The sequence below is a fragment of the Corvus hawaiiensis genome, chromosome 6 (genome assembly GCF_020740725.1).
Source record: "Corvus hawaiiensis isolate bCorHaw1 chromosome 6, bCorHaw1.pri.cur, whole genome shotgun sequence".
Taxonomy (NCBI): Eukaryota; Metazoa; Chordata; class Aves; order Passeriformes; family Corvidae; genus Corvus; species Corvus hawaiiensis.
The window spans coordinates 38595857-38613126 of record NC_063218.1 but is presented as its reverse complement, the minus strand read 5'-3'; the positions used below and the strand labels follow the sequence as shown (position 1 = coordinate 38613126).

At 45.7% G+C, this 17270-nt stretch overlaps 1 protein-coding gene across 2 annotated transcripts in view; it reads left to right on the top strand.

Annotated features, from left to right (window-relative positions):
* Positions 1–15568: 15568 nt before the first annotated feature.
* ITPKA (inositol-trisphosphate 3-kinase A) overlaps positions 15569–17270 on the top strand; it is a 40467-nt gene continuing 38765 nt past the window's right edge. The window contains exons 1-2 of one of the 2 annotated variants that reach the window (XM_048305974.1): positions 15569–16274; positions 16632–16682. In XM_048305974.1, the coding sequence (XP_048161931.1) occupies positions 15771–16274; positions 16632–16682 (555 nt within the window). In that variant the 5' untranslated portion in view covers positions 15569–15770. The remainder of the gene's footprint in view (positions 16275–16631; positions 16683–17270) is intronic. The other variant, XM_048305975.1, reaches the window with a different exon arrangement.

Below are 17270 nucleotides of genomic sequence, written 5' to 3'. Positions count from 1 at the left end.
ATAATACATTTGTTCTACCTGTGGCTTTCTCACCTTAAAGGAGAATGAGTGCAAATAAATTGTGGACTTATGGTGAGGGGAACAATGAAACGTGGGAGAGGTAACTCAAACCATTAGCCACTCCTTATATTCCTAGGTGACTTTGGTTTTAGATCACTGAGCGGTCTATAACTGCTATTATATTAAGCATGAGATTTGTCCCTTAAAAAAAAGAAATCTCTTGTCTAGTTATGTTCAAATATTAATTTGTGACCATATTAACAGTAACGAATTTTAGGAACTAATTGTGACTATTAGCACCACCTCAAGGGGCAGTTGGTCTCTCAGCAGCTAACTTGAAAATCTCTCAAATGCACTTAGTTCTTCTCAGCCAAATCTGCAGATGTATAAAGGTTGGCAGGCTAGTCTTGGACCCAAAGCTGGCTCTCAGCTTCTCATCACACAGAAAAGAACAGATACAAAATAAGTTAATCACACAGTAGCCACCAATCTGTACAGCCTTTGGTGCCAGCAGCGTGGCCGAGAGAGAGGGAAAAGGAGACTATGAGAAATGGACACAATGGAACTTAAGTTATGGGGGTTTTAAGGAGCCCTCCCAGCGCAGGGAGTAGAATGCAGGGATTATCTGCTCCGGTGGGAAGGTGCAGTGATATATGACATCGGCTGGAGACAGTGATCAGGCCATGGTGACAGGAGAAGGCCTAGAAAGAAGTGCTCTCTCTCCCCCTTGACAGCAGCTTGTACACAAGCCAGGACTAGCATCTGGCAGGTCTTGCCTGGCTGACTATTTCATAAATTGTGCAGCTTCGGCACAAGGAGAGATCCAAAGTGAGAAGACCAAGCAAGAACAGCAAAACAATTTAAAAAACAAAAAAAATTTATGATTTTATGCAGAATGATTCATGTTTCTGGATCTTACCCTCACCACCACCATATTTGGTGTCCCCATAACCCTACTATTCCCCGATACTGGATTGCTCATGCCACCCTGGCAACCCTGTAGTTCATGTAGGTTTTTCATTTTTTTACTTGTTAGTTTTCCTTAGGCAGAGGAAGCTGGAAATGACTCCCATCAAAGTTAAGGCTATGCAGAAGGATGCAGTCTCTCTCTTTTTCCTGAACCAGAGCTACATGCTTCTACTTTTTTTGATAGATCATGCAGAGGTAGAGGGGAATAAGATTTGCTTCATAACTCACTTCTACACGATAGATCCCTCCAGAGCTATATCTGAAGCCGTAAGTATATCTAAAAATACATGAGTACTCTGACACCTTCAGGCAGCCTAGGAAAGCTCGGAAGAAGTGACACTGACAGAGTTTGATGGGTGTCTTTGCTATCAGCACTCAGTGTTATCACCCCCCTCCAGTTTCTTGCTGTTAGATGTGAGTGGCTTTCTATTCTTATTTCCTCCTTCACAGAGGTTCACATACTGTTCCTACAGTGGTGACAGAAAACTGATGGTTAATTTATTCTTCACAAGCACTAGTCAGTAGCAGAAGGGTATCTATTAAAGCAGAAAAATCTCTGTAACTATTCACAGCAGACTTTGAGTTTTGGCATTTGCCTATAGGGAACTGTAAGTAGCACGTTCCTCAGGTCACTGGCTGCTATAATGCTGTTTATCTGGTGTGGGTCTGAACAAAGAAAAGCTGCAGAGGACATGTGTGTGCCTGTGTGCTCATGTAGCAACAGCTTTAGGACACGGCATCATAAAAGAAAGGTATAAGTTGTGGATTACCAACAGTAATAAAATGAGAATAATGGGTTGGAAAAGAGAAAAAAAAAAAAAAATCATTCTTGATACTGTATTATAATAAAAGTTGATGAAGGCTCTGGACCTTGTCCTAGACAGCCCACAAGATCTGCAAGACACCTGTAAACTTTATGATGAAAATTACAACTCTTCATGGAATCTAAGAGAAGTTTCCTGTACTGTCTTCCCTGAAAGTGCACTGTCCAGAACAAGGCTCTAAGCTGAGCTGGGCTCCCTCCTGGCTTTTGCCCAGAGAATAGCCCCCAGTGGTATGTACTTCCTCTGGATGCTGACTCTTGGTGATGTGTTCCTGGGAGGAAAATGGATTCTTGCAGTTGGGAGCAATGGTGGAGGCAGTGTGGTGAGGCTTAGGCCCCAGGGAGGAATTGAAGGGGGAGGGAGTGCCATAATTCATCTTCTGATTTATTGTTGTATGCCTGTGATATGGTCTATGTTCATTTCTGATTACCTTAATAAACTGTAGCGAGTTAACATGTTAATCTCTTTGTTCATCCTTCTCAATAACATTGGTTTAAAAAAACAAACCCAACCCAAAGTTGTTCTAGCAAATAAAAAAAAAGCCACACGCTATTAGACAGTAATCCATACAAAGCTGCTTGCCTCTGATCTGCTACATTAATATTAAGACTGCCTCACAGAAATTTTAAAGAATTGAAAGAATTAGCAAATATTAATGTGTGCTCCAGTTTGAAGAAAAAATGCAAATAAGTTGAAAAAGGAAGAGAAAGAAAAAATCCTGCAAAGTCAAGCTTGCATCTTTCCCACAAATCTATCTATCAGCAGAGAGAAAATAAGAGACTTTTCCCATTCTCGTGGAAATTCACACACACACTTTCAGGATAGGTATCCACAAACCTGACATCATACTTTCTTCATGGAAGCATAACAGATCTAACAGATGATCAGTGTATGTCAGCAATGGAGACCATGTCACCAGTTGTTCCTTGAACGTTTCCTCCACTTTAAAAACAATGATTCTGCCTGCAAGCAGTCCTAATTTTTCACACAGTTTTGAATGTGAGTCTTAACAGGTAAACTGTGATTAGTGGTTTCTTGCTCAGAGAATTTCAAAGAGCAGGACAGCTGTGAACAGAATAAAAGGTGTGAGCAATGAAACTTCAAGTGTTTGCTGTTCCACAGAAGTGTCTCTGACCAATGGGAAGAAGAGGAAACACCACCTGTGCAAGTCATTGCACATCAGACAAACTGCAGTGCTCACTGCTCACAGCTAGAAGGTGATTCCATTTCTGTCTTCAGAGTGATAAGTCAAAAGCTTTTAGCTTGATGATCACCAGGTTTTTTGGCTTGTTTGTCATAGAAGTAGAAAAAGAAAAGGAAACAGGAAAAGAAAAAGGCACCAATGCTCCGTGATTGTGCTGTAGGCCTGACATGATTTCTCTCTGTCACAGCAGTTCTTACCTCCCTTCCTTCCAGAATTATAAATTAGGACATGATTTAGTATAAAACAAAAAGTTATTGAATTGAGTGACATACATAAATCAATGTAAACCAAATAAAATCAAAATAGGCAGAGAATTTATCTGACAGAAGTGTCTGAAATTTCAGGAACTTCCTCTTGCAAGTCTGGACAGGTATCAAATGTACACAGGGGGCAGCTAAAATGCTGCTTCTAGTAAGAACTATTTTTATAGAAAAAGCTCAAGTCATCATAAATGTCAGTCAGTATACTGAGACTGAAATTCCAAATAAATCAGCAGAACAAAAATGAGTGATGCATCACAGGATCAGGTCTGTGAAAAGGAAATGGCTCCACATTGTTTCAGCACTACCCATCTCCACCTCACCTTTGCTCACCACTACAAGAACAATTCCTTTACATCTTCAGGACCCTGATAATGGCTTCTTTTGGAGATGTACCAAAGCTTAGCAAGATGAAAGGGCTTTCTCAAAAAGTGCCATCATCCCAGCCTGTAAAGCCATTGTTAACAAGATTATGCAGCATTTGTGGAGTCCCACCAAAGGTACAACAGTCCAACCACAGTGGAGCTCAGAGCAGAACTTAGCATGAGTACCCAAAGCCAGGTGGGCATACTCCAGTTTATATTTCTGTGGTGTAGCAGAACTAGGGGGAGAGCCTCTTACCTACAAATCTATGACTAATATCCTGACTCCTACCTCACTTGATTGCATTGTCCTCCATTTTTTCCCAGATCCCTTCTTCAGTATTCACCTGAACTCCATGTATGGACTCCTGCTGAGCTCCCACAGTTGGGAGCCTCCAAAGAGGTTCTTCAGATGCTGGCTTATTCAGGCACAGGTTGTTGCCAGGTGAATGTTGCTGGAGGTATTGCAACTATTGTAAGAAGGCTTTTTGTGTGAGAAAGTTCTACAAGCACCTGCTCCTCCAGTGAGATATTACCTACTACAAGCTGAGATAAATATAAATATAAATATAAATATAAATATAAATATAAATATAAATATAAATATAAATATATTTTGAAGTTATTTCTCCCCCTTAAAAATAAACTCATCTTCCATTCAGATAGGTTTAATGGATAAGGAAGAAAGCTCTTTTTGGGATCATTTACATCAGGTCTCAGAGGCCTCTGTTAATCATACACCAAAAGCAACAGGGAACCCTCTCTCATGAGGGGCCATCATTCACTGCAGGGTTAAGTTTTGTTTACCCTCAGAGATCTGTTAAGATTTGTCCTCAGGGGTGTCTGCATGGTCAAAGAGACCCTTAAGATTTTTAGCTTGTAATAAGCATGGAAAAGAAGAGTGATGAATTTTGGAGAGAATCCACTTGACACCTGAATATTAAACCATTAATTTTGGGTCCATCCTGTTTCAGAAAGACAGCACAGGTAAGAAACAAACACAGGGAAAAAGCACTCAGATTAATATAAGCAGATCATTATCCTGAAGATAGCTTCTGGCTAGGAACATTAACTCAGGACCCTGCCCACAATGCCAGCTGCTGCCTGCAAGTGGCCAACAAAGTTCTTTTTCAAGCAGCTAAGCAAGACAATTTTTCAGGCTTTTCACACTGATAATGTCTCATTTCTGTTCATCTATACTGCTCTTCTTTGAATTCTCTACAGTTCCAGGTGGTTTCCAGCTCTTCTGCAGCAGCCAAAGCTGGTGCAACCCCGTGACTTTACAAATGCCACGTAGATTGAAAGTATGAACCAGGTATGTCACATATTATTAAGTTCCCATTTGTATTGTCAATTCAATGTTATTTCAAGGCCAACCCTTGTAGGAATATGTGACTTATCATGATTTAAAGACTGAACCATGATAGTCCATGAAAAACATCCCAGGACTTGGGATGTGGATTCTAATCCAAGCTTTTGGACCTGGACTGTTCAAACTCTCCAGGCTCACGAGACCAGACTTTTGGACGTTTGGGTTTGGTTCTGTTTTGTTTTGTTTCCCTATTGACAGCTAGCATCCTTGGAAATTAGACGTTGAAACTCCCTCGGTCTGTGGAGCAAGTAACCAATTATCCGCGTCCATATGGGGCCATCTGGTGGCGAAAGGGGCTCCGCAAGGGAGGCTCGCCCGGAGAGAGATTCTTGGAGGCTGCTATGTTTCAATTCTTTTTTTCCTGAAGTCTTGTCGAGAATCTCAAGACTCTCACGCCTGTTCTTTCTGTCCCTCTGCTTCTCTCCCCTTCTCTCTCTGATTATCTTCCCCTTTCCCTGGAACAAGAATTCAGTTTCAACTTGGCCACTAGTGGCTTTCTTGTCCCAGTAGTTTTTTCACAGGTTTGCCACAAGCTTCCCTCCCTAACTCGCTTGGTCGTGAGGACCGACCAGCTGCTGACACTGGAAGTTACACTGTAATGTTCCAGCAAGAGCTTCTTGTTTCTGTACTGCACTTAGCTTCCTCCATGGTGAGAGCCTATCCTTTAAAATCTTGTTCTGGCCTGCAGCTGGGCAGAAAAATATGTCATTATGGATTTAATTTATAACTAAGCTCTAACTGAACTTTATGGTTCAATTTTATATAAAAATTACTTACAAAGACAGTTATTATTCACTTAAATATATTTAGAAAAGCATTTTCTTTTGTGTGCTGTGATTAATTGCTGTCATTGTTTCAGGGAGACGTTTATCCATTCAATCTCTCTGAATATCTTTTTATGAGTTTTATCTTCATTTGACAACATGAAAAACAGGTATGATACATAGTTATATATGAACATTTAACCTGTCACCAGGCATTATCTGTGTAATGGGCAACTCAATACCTCCATTATTCATTTCAGCCAAAGTTCTGACGAACAGGATGAAAGCTGCAATAACATTGTTTTCCAGGAATCCATATGCGTGTGTATCAAAGTGAAAATGTTTTCATGACAATTACAAAAAACTGCCTATGGTGGAAATGCAATTCCTAGAATGAAAATGAAATCCAACAAACAAACTGCAGTTGTACTCTCTGTATCATCTCAGCCCAGTCTTTCCATTTCTGAAGGTGCTTATGCTCTCAGAAGCAATTTCTCAAGCTCTTTGGCAAGAACTTTAATAACATTATAAGAGAAATAGGGTTCATTATTACTCCAACGGATATACAGAGAAAAAACTCTACAAAAATATTAGGTTCCAGTTAGTAAATATTGTAACTAAGTAATAGTTACACTTGTCAGCTTTGTAGAGCAAAACCCAAACAATATTTCCTCAGGTTGATAACAACCCCGTTAGGGAAGCAGAGGTCTTCTCCTTGCATTTTCAAAGAGGATGTGTGTTTTTCTTTGCTTCCTGTGTAGTCACCAGGCAGCCTTGCAAAATTGTACTTACCTGAGGCAACAATGCATTGGATGCATGAATAAAATACCTTTGACAACTTTTCTTCATTTTGCTGTATTTTTTTCCTTGATGTTAAATGTCATGTTAATAGCTATTTATACCAGTAAAAGCATGGAGTATTTTCCCCCGGTACTTCTGTAGGGCTGCTTTGTTTATCACTGTTGACAAATTGTGCAACTAGTCCCATGGAAAAGACAAAAGAGTGGAAAACACCTAGAGTTCAGGAGGCTGGAGGAATGCTTTGTTGCTGTGCCACTTATTCTGTCAGAGGAATCAGAAGAATTTTCTGAAAGATTGGCTACCCCTGACTCACAGTAATGTAGTTCCTTACAAGGAAGAATGGTTGGTTTATTCATCTTGTTTTCAGTGTCTTTTTTCTAGCAATCTGCTCTCTTGGAAAGAGAAACAGATGGAAACCCAATCTGATGATCTACAATCCCAGTTTAGTTACTGAAGAGAACTCTGTGTGCTCTTAGCAAGGGTGGAAGCAGCAAAGACAAAGACACCTCCTGACCAACTCCCTCCAGTTTATATACTGGGTATGGTGTTCTGTGGTATGGAGTATCCCTTTGGCCAGTTCGGGTCAGCTGTCCTGGCTGTGTTTCCTCCCCTGCCCAGATGCTTGTGCACCTCCTCACTGGCAGAGCCTGGGAAACTGAGAAGTCCTTGGCTTAGGGTAAGCACTACGCAGCAACAACCAAAACATCAGTGTGTTGTCAACATTATTCTCACAACCAAACCCAAAACTCAGCACTGTACCAGTTACTAGGAAGAAAACTAACTCTAGCCCAGACAAAACCAAGACACTGTTTAAGAGCCTTATCAGACACCTTGTAAAGGCATTACTGGTGACAGTGGTGTTAGGGGTTTCAAAATGATGGCGAAATACGGGTTTCCTGTTTTGAAGACAGAACTACTACCGTAACTGAGTACAACCATTAGGTTTGGGGCTGGTTTTAAACTCTGCTGTGGTACCAATGGCCCTCCCGTGCCTGGCGCTACCGAAGCGAGCTCTCCGCAGCCCGCACGGAGGGCCGGGGCTCAGGCTCGGCCGGGGCGGTGCCGAAGCGGCCGCGGCGCGGTCCCGGGGAGCGGGGCCCTGAGCTGTCCGCGGTGCTGAACGGGCCCGGCCCGCGCTGCCTGCGGGGCTGGGGAGCTGCCTCTCGGCCTGTACTTCATTTCTTCTGCTTCTGGTGAATTTCATAGGACACCCTGCTCCCAGACACGTTCATGATTGACTGGAGGAAGTCATTATGGAATGCGCTCCTTTGCAACACTCTCTGCCTAAAAAATTTCCAGATACCTGTAGTGAAAAACATCTTCAAGACTGGGACAGCATGGACATACTTATATTAGTACAAAATCTGTTCTTATGACTTCAAGTGAAGAAGGCACTTCTCACAGGCAAATAAATATAAAGCATGCAAATATTTGATTTTAGGAAACAGAAATGTCAAAAACAGCAGAGAAAAGGTTTCCTGAGTATTTTAAAAAATTATTTTACTTTTTACTCTCTTGTATTACTATTTTTATTCTATATTTGATTTGATTTCAGAGGCAAACAGTCAAATCTTGTGAACAAAAATCTCTGTCAAGTTCTTCTTCATACTGTAGTCTATTCCACAAAGCTGGGCAAATACGTGTGCCAACAGTTGCTGGGAATATAGAGGAAAAAGTAATCTTTGTAAAAGACACATTGGCACTAACTTGGAGTTAGGTCATGCCAAAGAGCACTTTGGATCCTAAAAACCCCTCTACAAACCACTTTGAGCAATTTTACACAAGCACAAACCAGACCCTTACATTAAAACAAAGCCACTTGCTCATTGCTTAGTAGTTATTCCTGCTTACCTTTTTTCTTAAAAATACACTCATGTGGCATCATTAATCTCACTAGAGTGTGTCTATGACTTTTCAGGATGCACCTGATTCTTAGTGCAGCACTGTCAAACGAACTGGGAAAGGAAACTTTGTGGGAAAAGAAATATTTAGTGTACTAAGCTCCCCTACTTCCAACCTCCAGGTAGCCAATTGTTCAGTAAGAACAATTTTTTAAGTTTTAAGAGTTTTCTAGAAATTTCCCTCTTGCAAAGGGAAATAGAAGCCTGTGACTGCTGAGATATAAGTTTTCACCACATTTATGTAGTAACACCCTTCATTAAAAGGTTATTTCAATCCAGCTGCCATGCCATATAGTTGTAATAAATACTAGTAGTGATGGTTTCTAAGGAAAATACTATATTTAGCTTTAATCTTCATTAAAATCTAGTTATTTCAGACTCTCAGGGGTTTTTTTTTCCATAATCTACTGAGGTTTTTATAATTGTATTGGGTTTGCAATACATGGGGGCTACAGGTGTGGCTTCTTTGTGAAGATGCCAGAAGCTTTCTCTGTGTCTGATGGAGCCAACGCCAGCCAGCTCCAAGACAGACCTGCTGTTGGCTGAGCCTGGGCTGGGCAGTGATGGCAGAAGTGCTTCTGGGATAACACATTCAGGAAGGGAAAGAAGTGTTATTGCACAGAAGTACTTGTGGCCAGAGAAGAGAGAACTGAGAATGTGTGAGAGAAACAACTGGACAGACACCAAGGTCAGTGCAGAAGGAGGGGCAGGAGGTGCTCCAGGAACTGAAGCTGAGATTCCCCTGCAGCCCGTGGTGCAGACCATGGTGAGGCAGCTGTGTCCCTGCAGCCCATGGACATCAACGGGGGTCCAGAGATCCTCCTGCAGCCCTGGAGGACCCCATGCTGGAGCAGGTGGATGCCCAAAGGAGGCTGTGACCTGGTGGGAAGCCCAGGCTGAAGGAGCCTCCTGGAAAGACTCGTGGACCTATGGAGAGGGGAGCCCATGCTGGAGCAGGTTTGCTGGTTGGACCTGTGACCCTGTGGTGGACCCGTGCTGGAGCAGCTTGTTCCTGAAGAGTGGCACCCCATGGAAAGAGACCCATGCTGGAGCAGTCTGTGAAGAACTGTGGTCCATGGGAAGGTCTCATGTTGAAGAATTTGGTGGAGGACTCCTGTGGGAGAGACCCCACACTAGAATATGGGAAGGAGTCTTCCCCCTGAGGAGGAAGCAGTGGCAGAAACCATGTGAGGAAGTGACCATAACCCCCATTCCCATCTCTCTGCATCTCTGATGGGGAGAAGGTAAAGAATTGAGAAAAAAATAAAGCCCAGGAAGAAGGAAGGTGTGGCGAAAGGTAATTTTTAGGTTTTGTTTTACTTCTTGTTGTCCTAGTCCAATTTGGAGAAATTAATTGGACTTGCAGGATTAATTCAATTAATTCTCCAAGTTCAATTAATTTCTCCAAGTTTAGTCCATTTTGCTCATGATGGTAATTGGTGAGTGATCTCTCCCTGGCTTTATCTCAACCCATGGCCTTCCATTATATTTTCTCTTCCCTGTATAGTTGAGGAGGGGGAATGACAGAGCAGCTTTGGTGGGCACCCGGCATCCAGCCAGGGCCAAACCACCACAACAGTTTATTCCTTTAAATGTCTTGGAAGTGGAATAGCCTTTTGCTGAGATGTCTTTTAATGACAGGGAAGAACTATGATTTGTTCTTTAAGCACGCCCACGGATTGCAGGATGAACAGGTGAAATTAAACTTCTTGAAACAGTCTGTCTGTATTCACAATGAAACATACCCCCCTCTTCTTTACACTGTTATAAACCAGGAGTAAATCCACAAAATTTGATGTAAGTGTCACTACAAATACAGGCAAATACATCCTAGTGTTCTGAGGGGTTACAAAAGGCTGGTCAAAAATAACAACTGTGCTTACTGGAAGTGTAAAGCTAAGAAGTGGCTTCACTGAAGTAATTGTCTTTAAATCAAACCTTCATTCTGAAGTTCTCACAATCAGTTCACAGGGCACTAAGAGGAACATGTTTGTTAGGGAGTGTTACGTGTAATCATCTCAAACACGACAGCAAGAATTCCTTTTATTTTGTTACAACATTTTTGTGTGGATTTTCTGCTAAAATGCCAGCTGTGGAAGATAAATCCTCTATTTAAGGCAAGAACAGGGAAAACATAAGCAGAAACCATGAGAGAATCTCAGATGCTCTTCTGCGGATCTACGGGGACTTTGAGGAGGGAGCACACAATTCACATGCCAAACCAACAACCTGCAGCCAGTGATGCTGCTACCTGGTTGCTCCTTTCAGCACAGGTTTCCCATCATGAATACTATACCTGGGGCCCTTTCTCCTTCCCCATTTTATTTTATTCCCTGGATATGTTGGCCCCCAGGCCAGCGGTAAGAATGTGAGGGATGAAAGTAGTGAGAGGGAAGTGAGACTAAAAGGCCTTTCTCTTCCTCTTTCTTGGTGAAGAACAGCAACTGCCTGCAGCATGAGCTGGTGCAGATGTGGGAGAAAAATATTTTTTCTCCCAAGTTTTCCCTCTGTTGTAATCTTCACCTCTTGTGTAGCTGTTTCTTCCCAGAGTACTTCCCTATCCTTCCTTATAGAGTAACCCTGTGCTCTATACACCAGCAGACCACTGTGAGTCATTTGTTGACTGTGCTGTGCACACTCCTTCCTCCCCTCCAGCCTCGTCCTTTGTGTCTTTTCTCACTGTCACGGTGCTATCACCTCATGATCTCAAACACTTGCAACCATTTTTCCCAGGGGGCAGTGGAATCTGGCTGTAACTGAGGTGTGTTGTCTCCCTCTCTTCGGTTTATGTATGTGAGGTAGCTGAATAGTCGGGGGTACTTTGTGCAGGCATGACTTGGAAATGTAATTTTAATTCCAGCCACGAGGGGACCTTCATAGTTTATTGTCTCTTTCCTGCCGGTTCGTCTGATCCTTAGATCAGTTAAACTTAGATCAGTTAATGTTTTGCTGCTTCTTAGGTAAAAAGACATTCCTTTTTTTTTTTTTTTTTTAATATGGCTTTCATTTCTTAGGTGACGAGAATTAATATCAAAAAGACTCCATGCCTTGCACAGAGAAATTTGGCAAATAACCTACAAAAATTAATCCCAAAAATAAGGAGCTCCCACTTATTGCAGCAATTGTTTTCACATCATATGACCCGTGTTTGGAGTCTCCTCTTGCATGCAGCAGCTGAGTACTTGAATAATTTGATCTGGCTGTGTTTGTATGACAAAAAGAGGATGTGATTGTAACATGCACTAACTTGCTCACTTAGCAAGGAGCAGCAAAGAGAGAAAACTAAAACACATAGCCAGGATTCCCAGCCCCTTTGGAGCTGGTGATGAGCCTCTGAAGCTGCCTGCTGTCCCTGCTGCTGCTCCTCTGCCAGCTCCACTGGGCTGGCCACCCCATCACCTGCTCTGCTCCCACCTCCTCTGTGCAGAGAAGCAACATCCCTCGGCACAGCTGCTCCTGACACCACTCCTGAGAGGCAGGCAGCCCACCCACCGCTTTCCCTCTTGGCTTCCCAGGAAGAGATGTGCTCTTCTTCTCAGCCACGGAGGGGAACCTCTGCCTCAGGCATGAAGGGCTGTGGGTGAGTTGGGATCTTGCCTTAGGCACAGCCAGCACTCGGGCCATGTGCCTTTCTTCCAGTTTTGGGAAAAGGACCTTCCTGTATAAAAACACACCCAACTCCTTTTCCCCCCAGTTATATCTCTTTCAGAGATATTACACCTAGGAATAAATGCTTGTGTTTGTTGCATCCAAGAGGGACTTGTGAATTGCAGCTCTCAAGTACTTCCCAGGCATTCTGAGGTCATGCTCAGCACGGAATTCAAGAAGGTGGTGCTTCTCAGCTGTCATGCTCTAAGGTCTCCGAGAAATCTCATGTGGGCGGTGAACAACTATGTATGTACTGCACAGGCCAAGTTAAACCCAAAGCTCCCCTCTAGATCATATTTAAACTGCTGTCTTCGTGAAATCTTTCTAATCTGTTTAGAATTGTCCATCACATCTTTGCCTCCGTATTGTCAAGGCTTAGACACCCTATGGGAATGCAAACTGAAAGGAAGTAGAAATAAGCAATATGTTAAGGATAAGAATGTTTAGAAAGGGATTTCATGGGAATGAAATAGACCTTTATTTTTGCCAATATAAATAAAGGCAGAAAGCTGTTTTTGTAGCAGGCATGTGTGAAATGTGAAACCCTGGCAGTGCGCAGCAGTACCGATATGAATCAGAATGACTGCGATAAGCAAAACGCTTCACCCCTGGAGGTGGGAAAGTGATCTGGCAGTTACAGTAGCATAGAGAAAATTTGAAGCTCCCCGTTCCTGCCCCTGACTAGCTGTATGTCTGTAGCCAACTCATGTATTGTCTATCAGTTTACCCATCTGTAAAACAGGGACATACTTACCTGTATCTTATCAGAGCCAACTCTTGGCAAGCATCACTAGTGGACGCTGGCAGCCCTGTCCTGTCAGGAGTGCAGGATTTCACAAGTGAAAGTACAAGTCACTAGCACTTTGCCGGGACACAGAGTACCATTCCTTTTGTTAAAACAGCTGTACACTTAAAAGGATATTTGGTGATACTGACTGAAGAATCTCTTTATTTTCCAGGTAGCCTTGAAAGACTTTGAGTTAAATCTTATGCAGACTTCAGAGGTCAGTAGCTCTCTACAGCTGCTATGCTATAAAAGAAGTCAATTAAACCTATCTAATCTTATCCAAGCAATCATCACTAATCAATATTATTAAAAGAACAAATTTTATACATGTATTTATTAAAACAAAAATGCATTGCGTGTTTTTGTTTCCATCTTCATTAGTTGAAAGTAAAATCTTAGAAATGGTATTTTATAACTGAACTGAGTTGGTAGTCCCAGAACCGTTGCCAAGGTTAAGGTTTCCTAAATAAGGTTTCTTAATCATAGACCACACATAATCTTGTAATTGCAGAATCAGCAGACAGAGCAACGGCTAGAAGAGACTGGAAACTGAAATGTCCTTCCACATGCAGCAGGGCTCTCCTGGAGGGTTCCTGTTTGACATGTGAAAGCTCATACGCAACCCCTCTCCTGTGAATAAATATATTTTTCCAGCTTGCTTATCTAGAGACAGAAGCTGCCACAGTGACATAAAAGAGTTGCGTGGGTCCAACCCGTGTGTGTGCATATAATCTTGGATACCCATTTAAAAATGCCCTCTGCATTTTCTGCTCTATCTATAAATTTACCACTGAGTATTCTTATTAAACCATCAATTATAAAGTCATGGTTTTGATTAAACAGTTATGACTTTAGGTATATACTAGGTCTAATCAATTTTCATGTTTTGAGACTGTCTTTCTGCTACGTGTAATTTGAAACTAATTGCAAAAACTAATAATAAAAGTGCTGACTATCTTCTTTCAGAAAGGACTTAAATCCATTACAGTCTACCATGAAGGAATACCCTCCTACAGGTGCTTTGGTTTTCTCTCTGCCTGTTGGAGAAAAGTTGCACTGCCAACCATTTTACTCTGCACTTTACTGGTTGTGTTTTCACATATTTGGCAGCAGCTGTCAGCCCTGCCTTCCCCGCCACCTCGGGAGAACTCCCACAACTGCTTCTACACAAGACTACGTCCACCACAAGAATGGGCCATTTCAGCTGAAATTTCAGACTGCCCAAACTCCTGTCCAGGCACCACCTAATTCCAGAAAAGTATCCAAAGGTGACTGATTATTTATTAAGTTTCCCAGCTGCCTTCCTGTCTGCTCCTGAACATTCACAATCTGTGGGCCCTGTGAGAGGCACAGCAGCCACCTCAGGAGAAGGCACGTTGTGTGGTGCCTTTTGGAGCACGCTTTTTCAAAGGTAACCTGCAACATCAGGCTCTAAAATAATCAGCTGCAGTCAAATAATCTGACCGAATCACAAAACAGGTTAAAAAATTATTTATAGCATCACCGGAGGGAGGACTCCCAGCCGTGGCTGGGACTGTGTTGTGTGTGGAGCTCCACAGCCCCTTCTCCAAGGAGCTCCCAACCCAAGCACCAGGCAAGAGAGAGCAGATGGTGAGAGGCAGATGGGAGAGTACAAGGAAACAATGAGATAAATGAGCAAAAACTCAGCTGAAGACTTTAGCATTTGGTTCCAAAATTATTAATTTTAGTAATCATTTCAACTGATGTAATCCTACGGTAGAACGCCTTTCCTGTTCCAAAGGTCTTAATAGCTACAATTACAACACATGCCGCAGCCCAGCACGGGTTGCATTTTAGGTAAAGAGTGGGAGTTAAGCAGGCAAGAAGTACCAAGGCAGGGGGTGTCAAACGCTGAAATTCATTCGTAGAGGGGGCTGGGGTATCGCAGCAACCGGCGGCTTAAGGCAACCTGGTTAAGGACTGCTCAGTAGGTGTGACGGACAATTCGGGCTTTCCGAGAGGCCCCAAGCCCCTGTCACACGCTCTCGCAGCCCGCCGGGGATGCTACAGCGAGGCGTGGGGACGCCCAGCGCGGCCGGGGGAACACGCTGCTGGCACCGCAAGGTCACTCACACACTGCCACCCGGTCCCCGCGGGCTGGTGACAGCCCAGTCACACCCCCGCCCCCGCGGGGGGCGCCGAGCCACCCCGGGATGCCGCGGTCCCGCGACGGCAGTCCCGGAGGCCTGGAGGTGCCCCCCGGTGTCACGCGAACGGAGGGGAGGGTCACACACGGCCCCCAAACCGCCACGGGCAGCCCTGAGGGGGTCGAGATCCCCAGAGAGCGCCAAACGCCACCTCCCCCGCGTCCCAGCCGGGGCTGGGCTGGGCGGACCGCGCCGCCCCTCCGGCCCGCGGGCGGCCGGGGCGCGCCGCGCTGCGCAGCCGCCGTGCCCGGGGAGCCGCGGCCCGGCGAGGGGCGGCGGGCGGGAGCGGCGGCGTGCCGAGGTAAGGCGGGCGCGGGCGCCGGCGCCACACCCGGGCACGCACCGGGACACCCCCAGGCCGCTCCCAGGGGGCCGCCGCAGGGAAAGCGAAACCAAAAGGGTGGTGGTGGTGGCGACAGCGGGAAGGGGCGGGCAGGGGCTCCCGCGGCGCGGCTCGACTCTATTCGCTCCTCCCCTCAGCGCCGAGGCGGAGCGGGGCGGTGGCGGCGGGCGGGCGGGCTCAGCGCGCCCCCATGGCCCTGGCGCCGGGTCAGCGGGCACGGTAGCAGCCTCGGGCTGTCGCCGCGGGTGACTCAGAGCTGCCCGGGCAGGGCGGGCTGGAGATGCGCCTCTCCGCCGGGCTCCGGGCAGCCGCGGGAGACTGACTGAGCCACAAAGAAGTTTCCCCGGCGGCGGCGCGGCGCTCCCCCATGCACGCCTCCGGCCGCCGGTCCTGGAGCGCTGCTCGGCCGGAGCCCGGCGCCGAGCCCGCCATGGAGCCCCGCGCGGGGCTACACAGCAGCCCGGAGCTCAGCCGGGCCAAGCGGCTGACCGTGGGGGAGCTCTGCTCCCTCTTCGAGGCTCGCTGCGCCGCCGTCGCCGCCGCCGCCGCCCGTCAGCTGCCCGACCGGCCGAAGAGGGGCTGCCGACCCCCGAACGGGGTTCTGCCGCCCGTCATCCCCCGGCTCACCGTCACCGCCGAGGAGAGCGAGGAGGCGCAGGGCAGTCCCCAGGCGCGGCCGGCGCGGCCGGAGGGCGGCGGGCTGAGGACGGGCAGCTCGCTGCACCTGCAGTCCCGCAGGCTGTCCAACTCCTCGGTCTCCTCTACCGGCTCCTCGTCCCTCCTGGAGGACTCGGAGGACGATGTGCTGAGCGACACGGAGTGTAGGAGCCAGGGCATCGTGCACTTGGAGCACGGCGAGGACACCAGCCAGGTAGGGGCGCGGGGTGAGCGGTTCGCCCGGGACGCGCTGCCCCCTCCCCGGGCCAGCCTGGCCGGGCAGCTGGGCGCCTACGGGGCTCCTCAGGGGCCACTAGTTGCTCCTGCTTGGAGTGAGGTTTCTGTGACCCAACTCCACGCAAACTCCGGGAAACTCCTGTCCTGGGCCGGCAGCAGTGCACTGCGGTGCACAGGCTGCTGCGCCTGTTGGAAAAGCGCGTCTGCACGTGGGCTCCTCAAAAACCCGGCCAGGTGTGCGCTATTTCTTTCTGCTGTGGAATTGTACTTGATGTCCCAGGAATATGGGGAGATGTTTTTTGGTCATAAGTGGGTTGTTTTTTCTTTTTTCCAGTCTCCTGTGTCAGATGCTCAAAATAAAAATTTTCCAGGCATTTCCCAGCAGGTATTTTTTGTCTCTTTCAGTCCTGAGTCTGTGGTTGTCAAGTTTTGAGCCGCTTCTTGCTGTGAGCATGACAGGAGATGGGGAGGAGCTTGGAATGGATAGAATGCATGCTTTTGTCCATTCTGGCAGCAGCACATTCTTCTCAGTAAATCCCCTCTGTAATTTGGCTGCTTTCATCCACGAAGTGGATGAAAGGCATATACTTAGTTGCTTTTTCGTGATCTTTGATGTGTATTTGCCTGACTCCATTCAGCGTTCTTCTCAGGCTTTTGTACCTGAAAAATGTAGCTTTAGTGAATTCCCCCTCCCACCTTCATTGACACCGCAGCTTAAATTGTTGTTCTACTGCCAACTCATTGGTGCTGAATTGTTTTCAAGCAGAACATATGTTTTGATAAAAAATGTATAATGAAGACGTAATGCAACTTGTAGGTGATACCTCCAGCTGGACTTTTCTCATGATAATTGTGGGTTTGCTGCTTTAGAGGACACATGGTACAGGAACTAAAATGCTGTGCACAATATTGGTTTTGTTTGCATCAACTTGTGGCCTCATTTTGGTAGAGAAAAAAACTCCAAGGTTTTGTA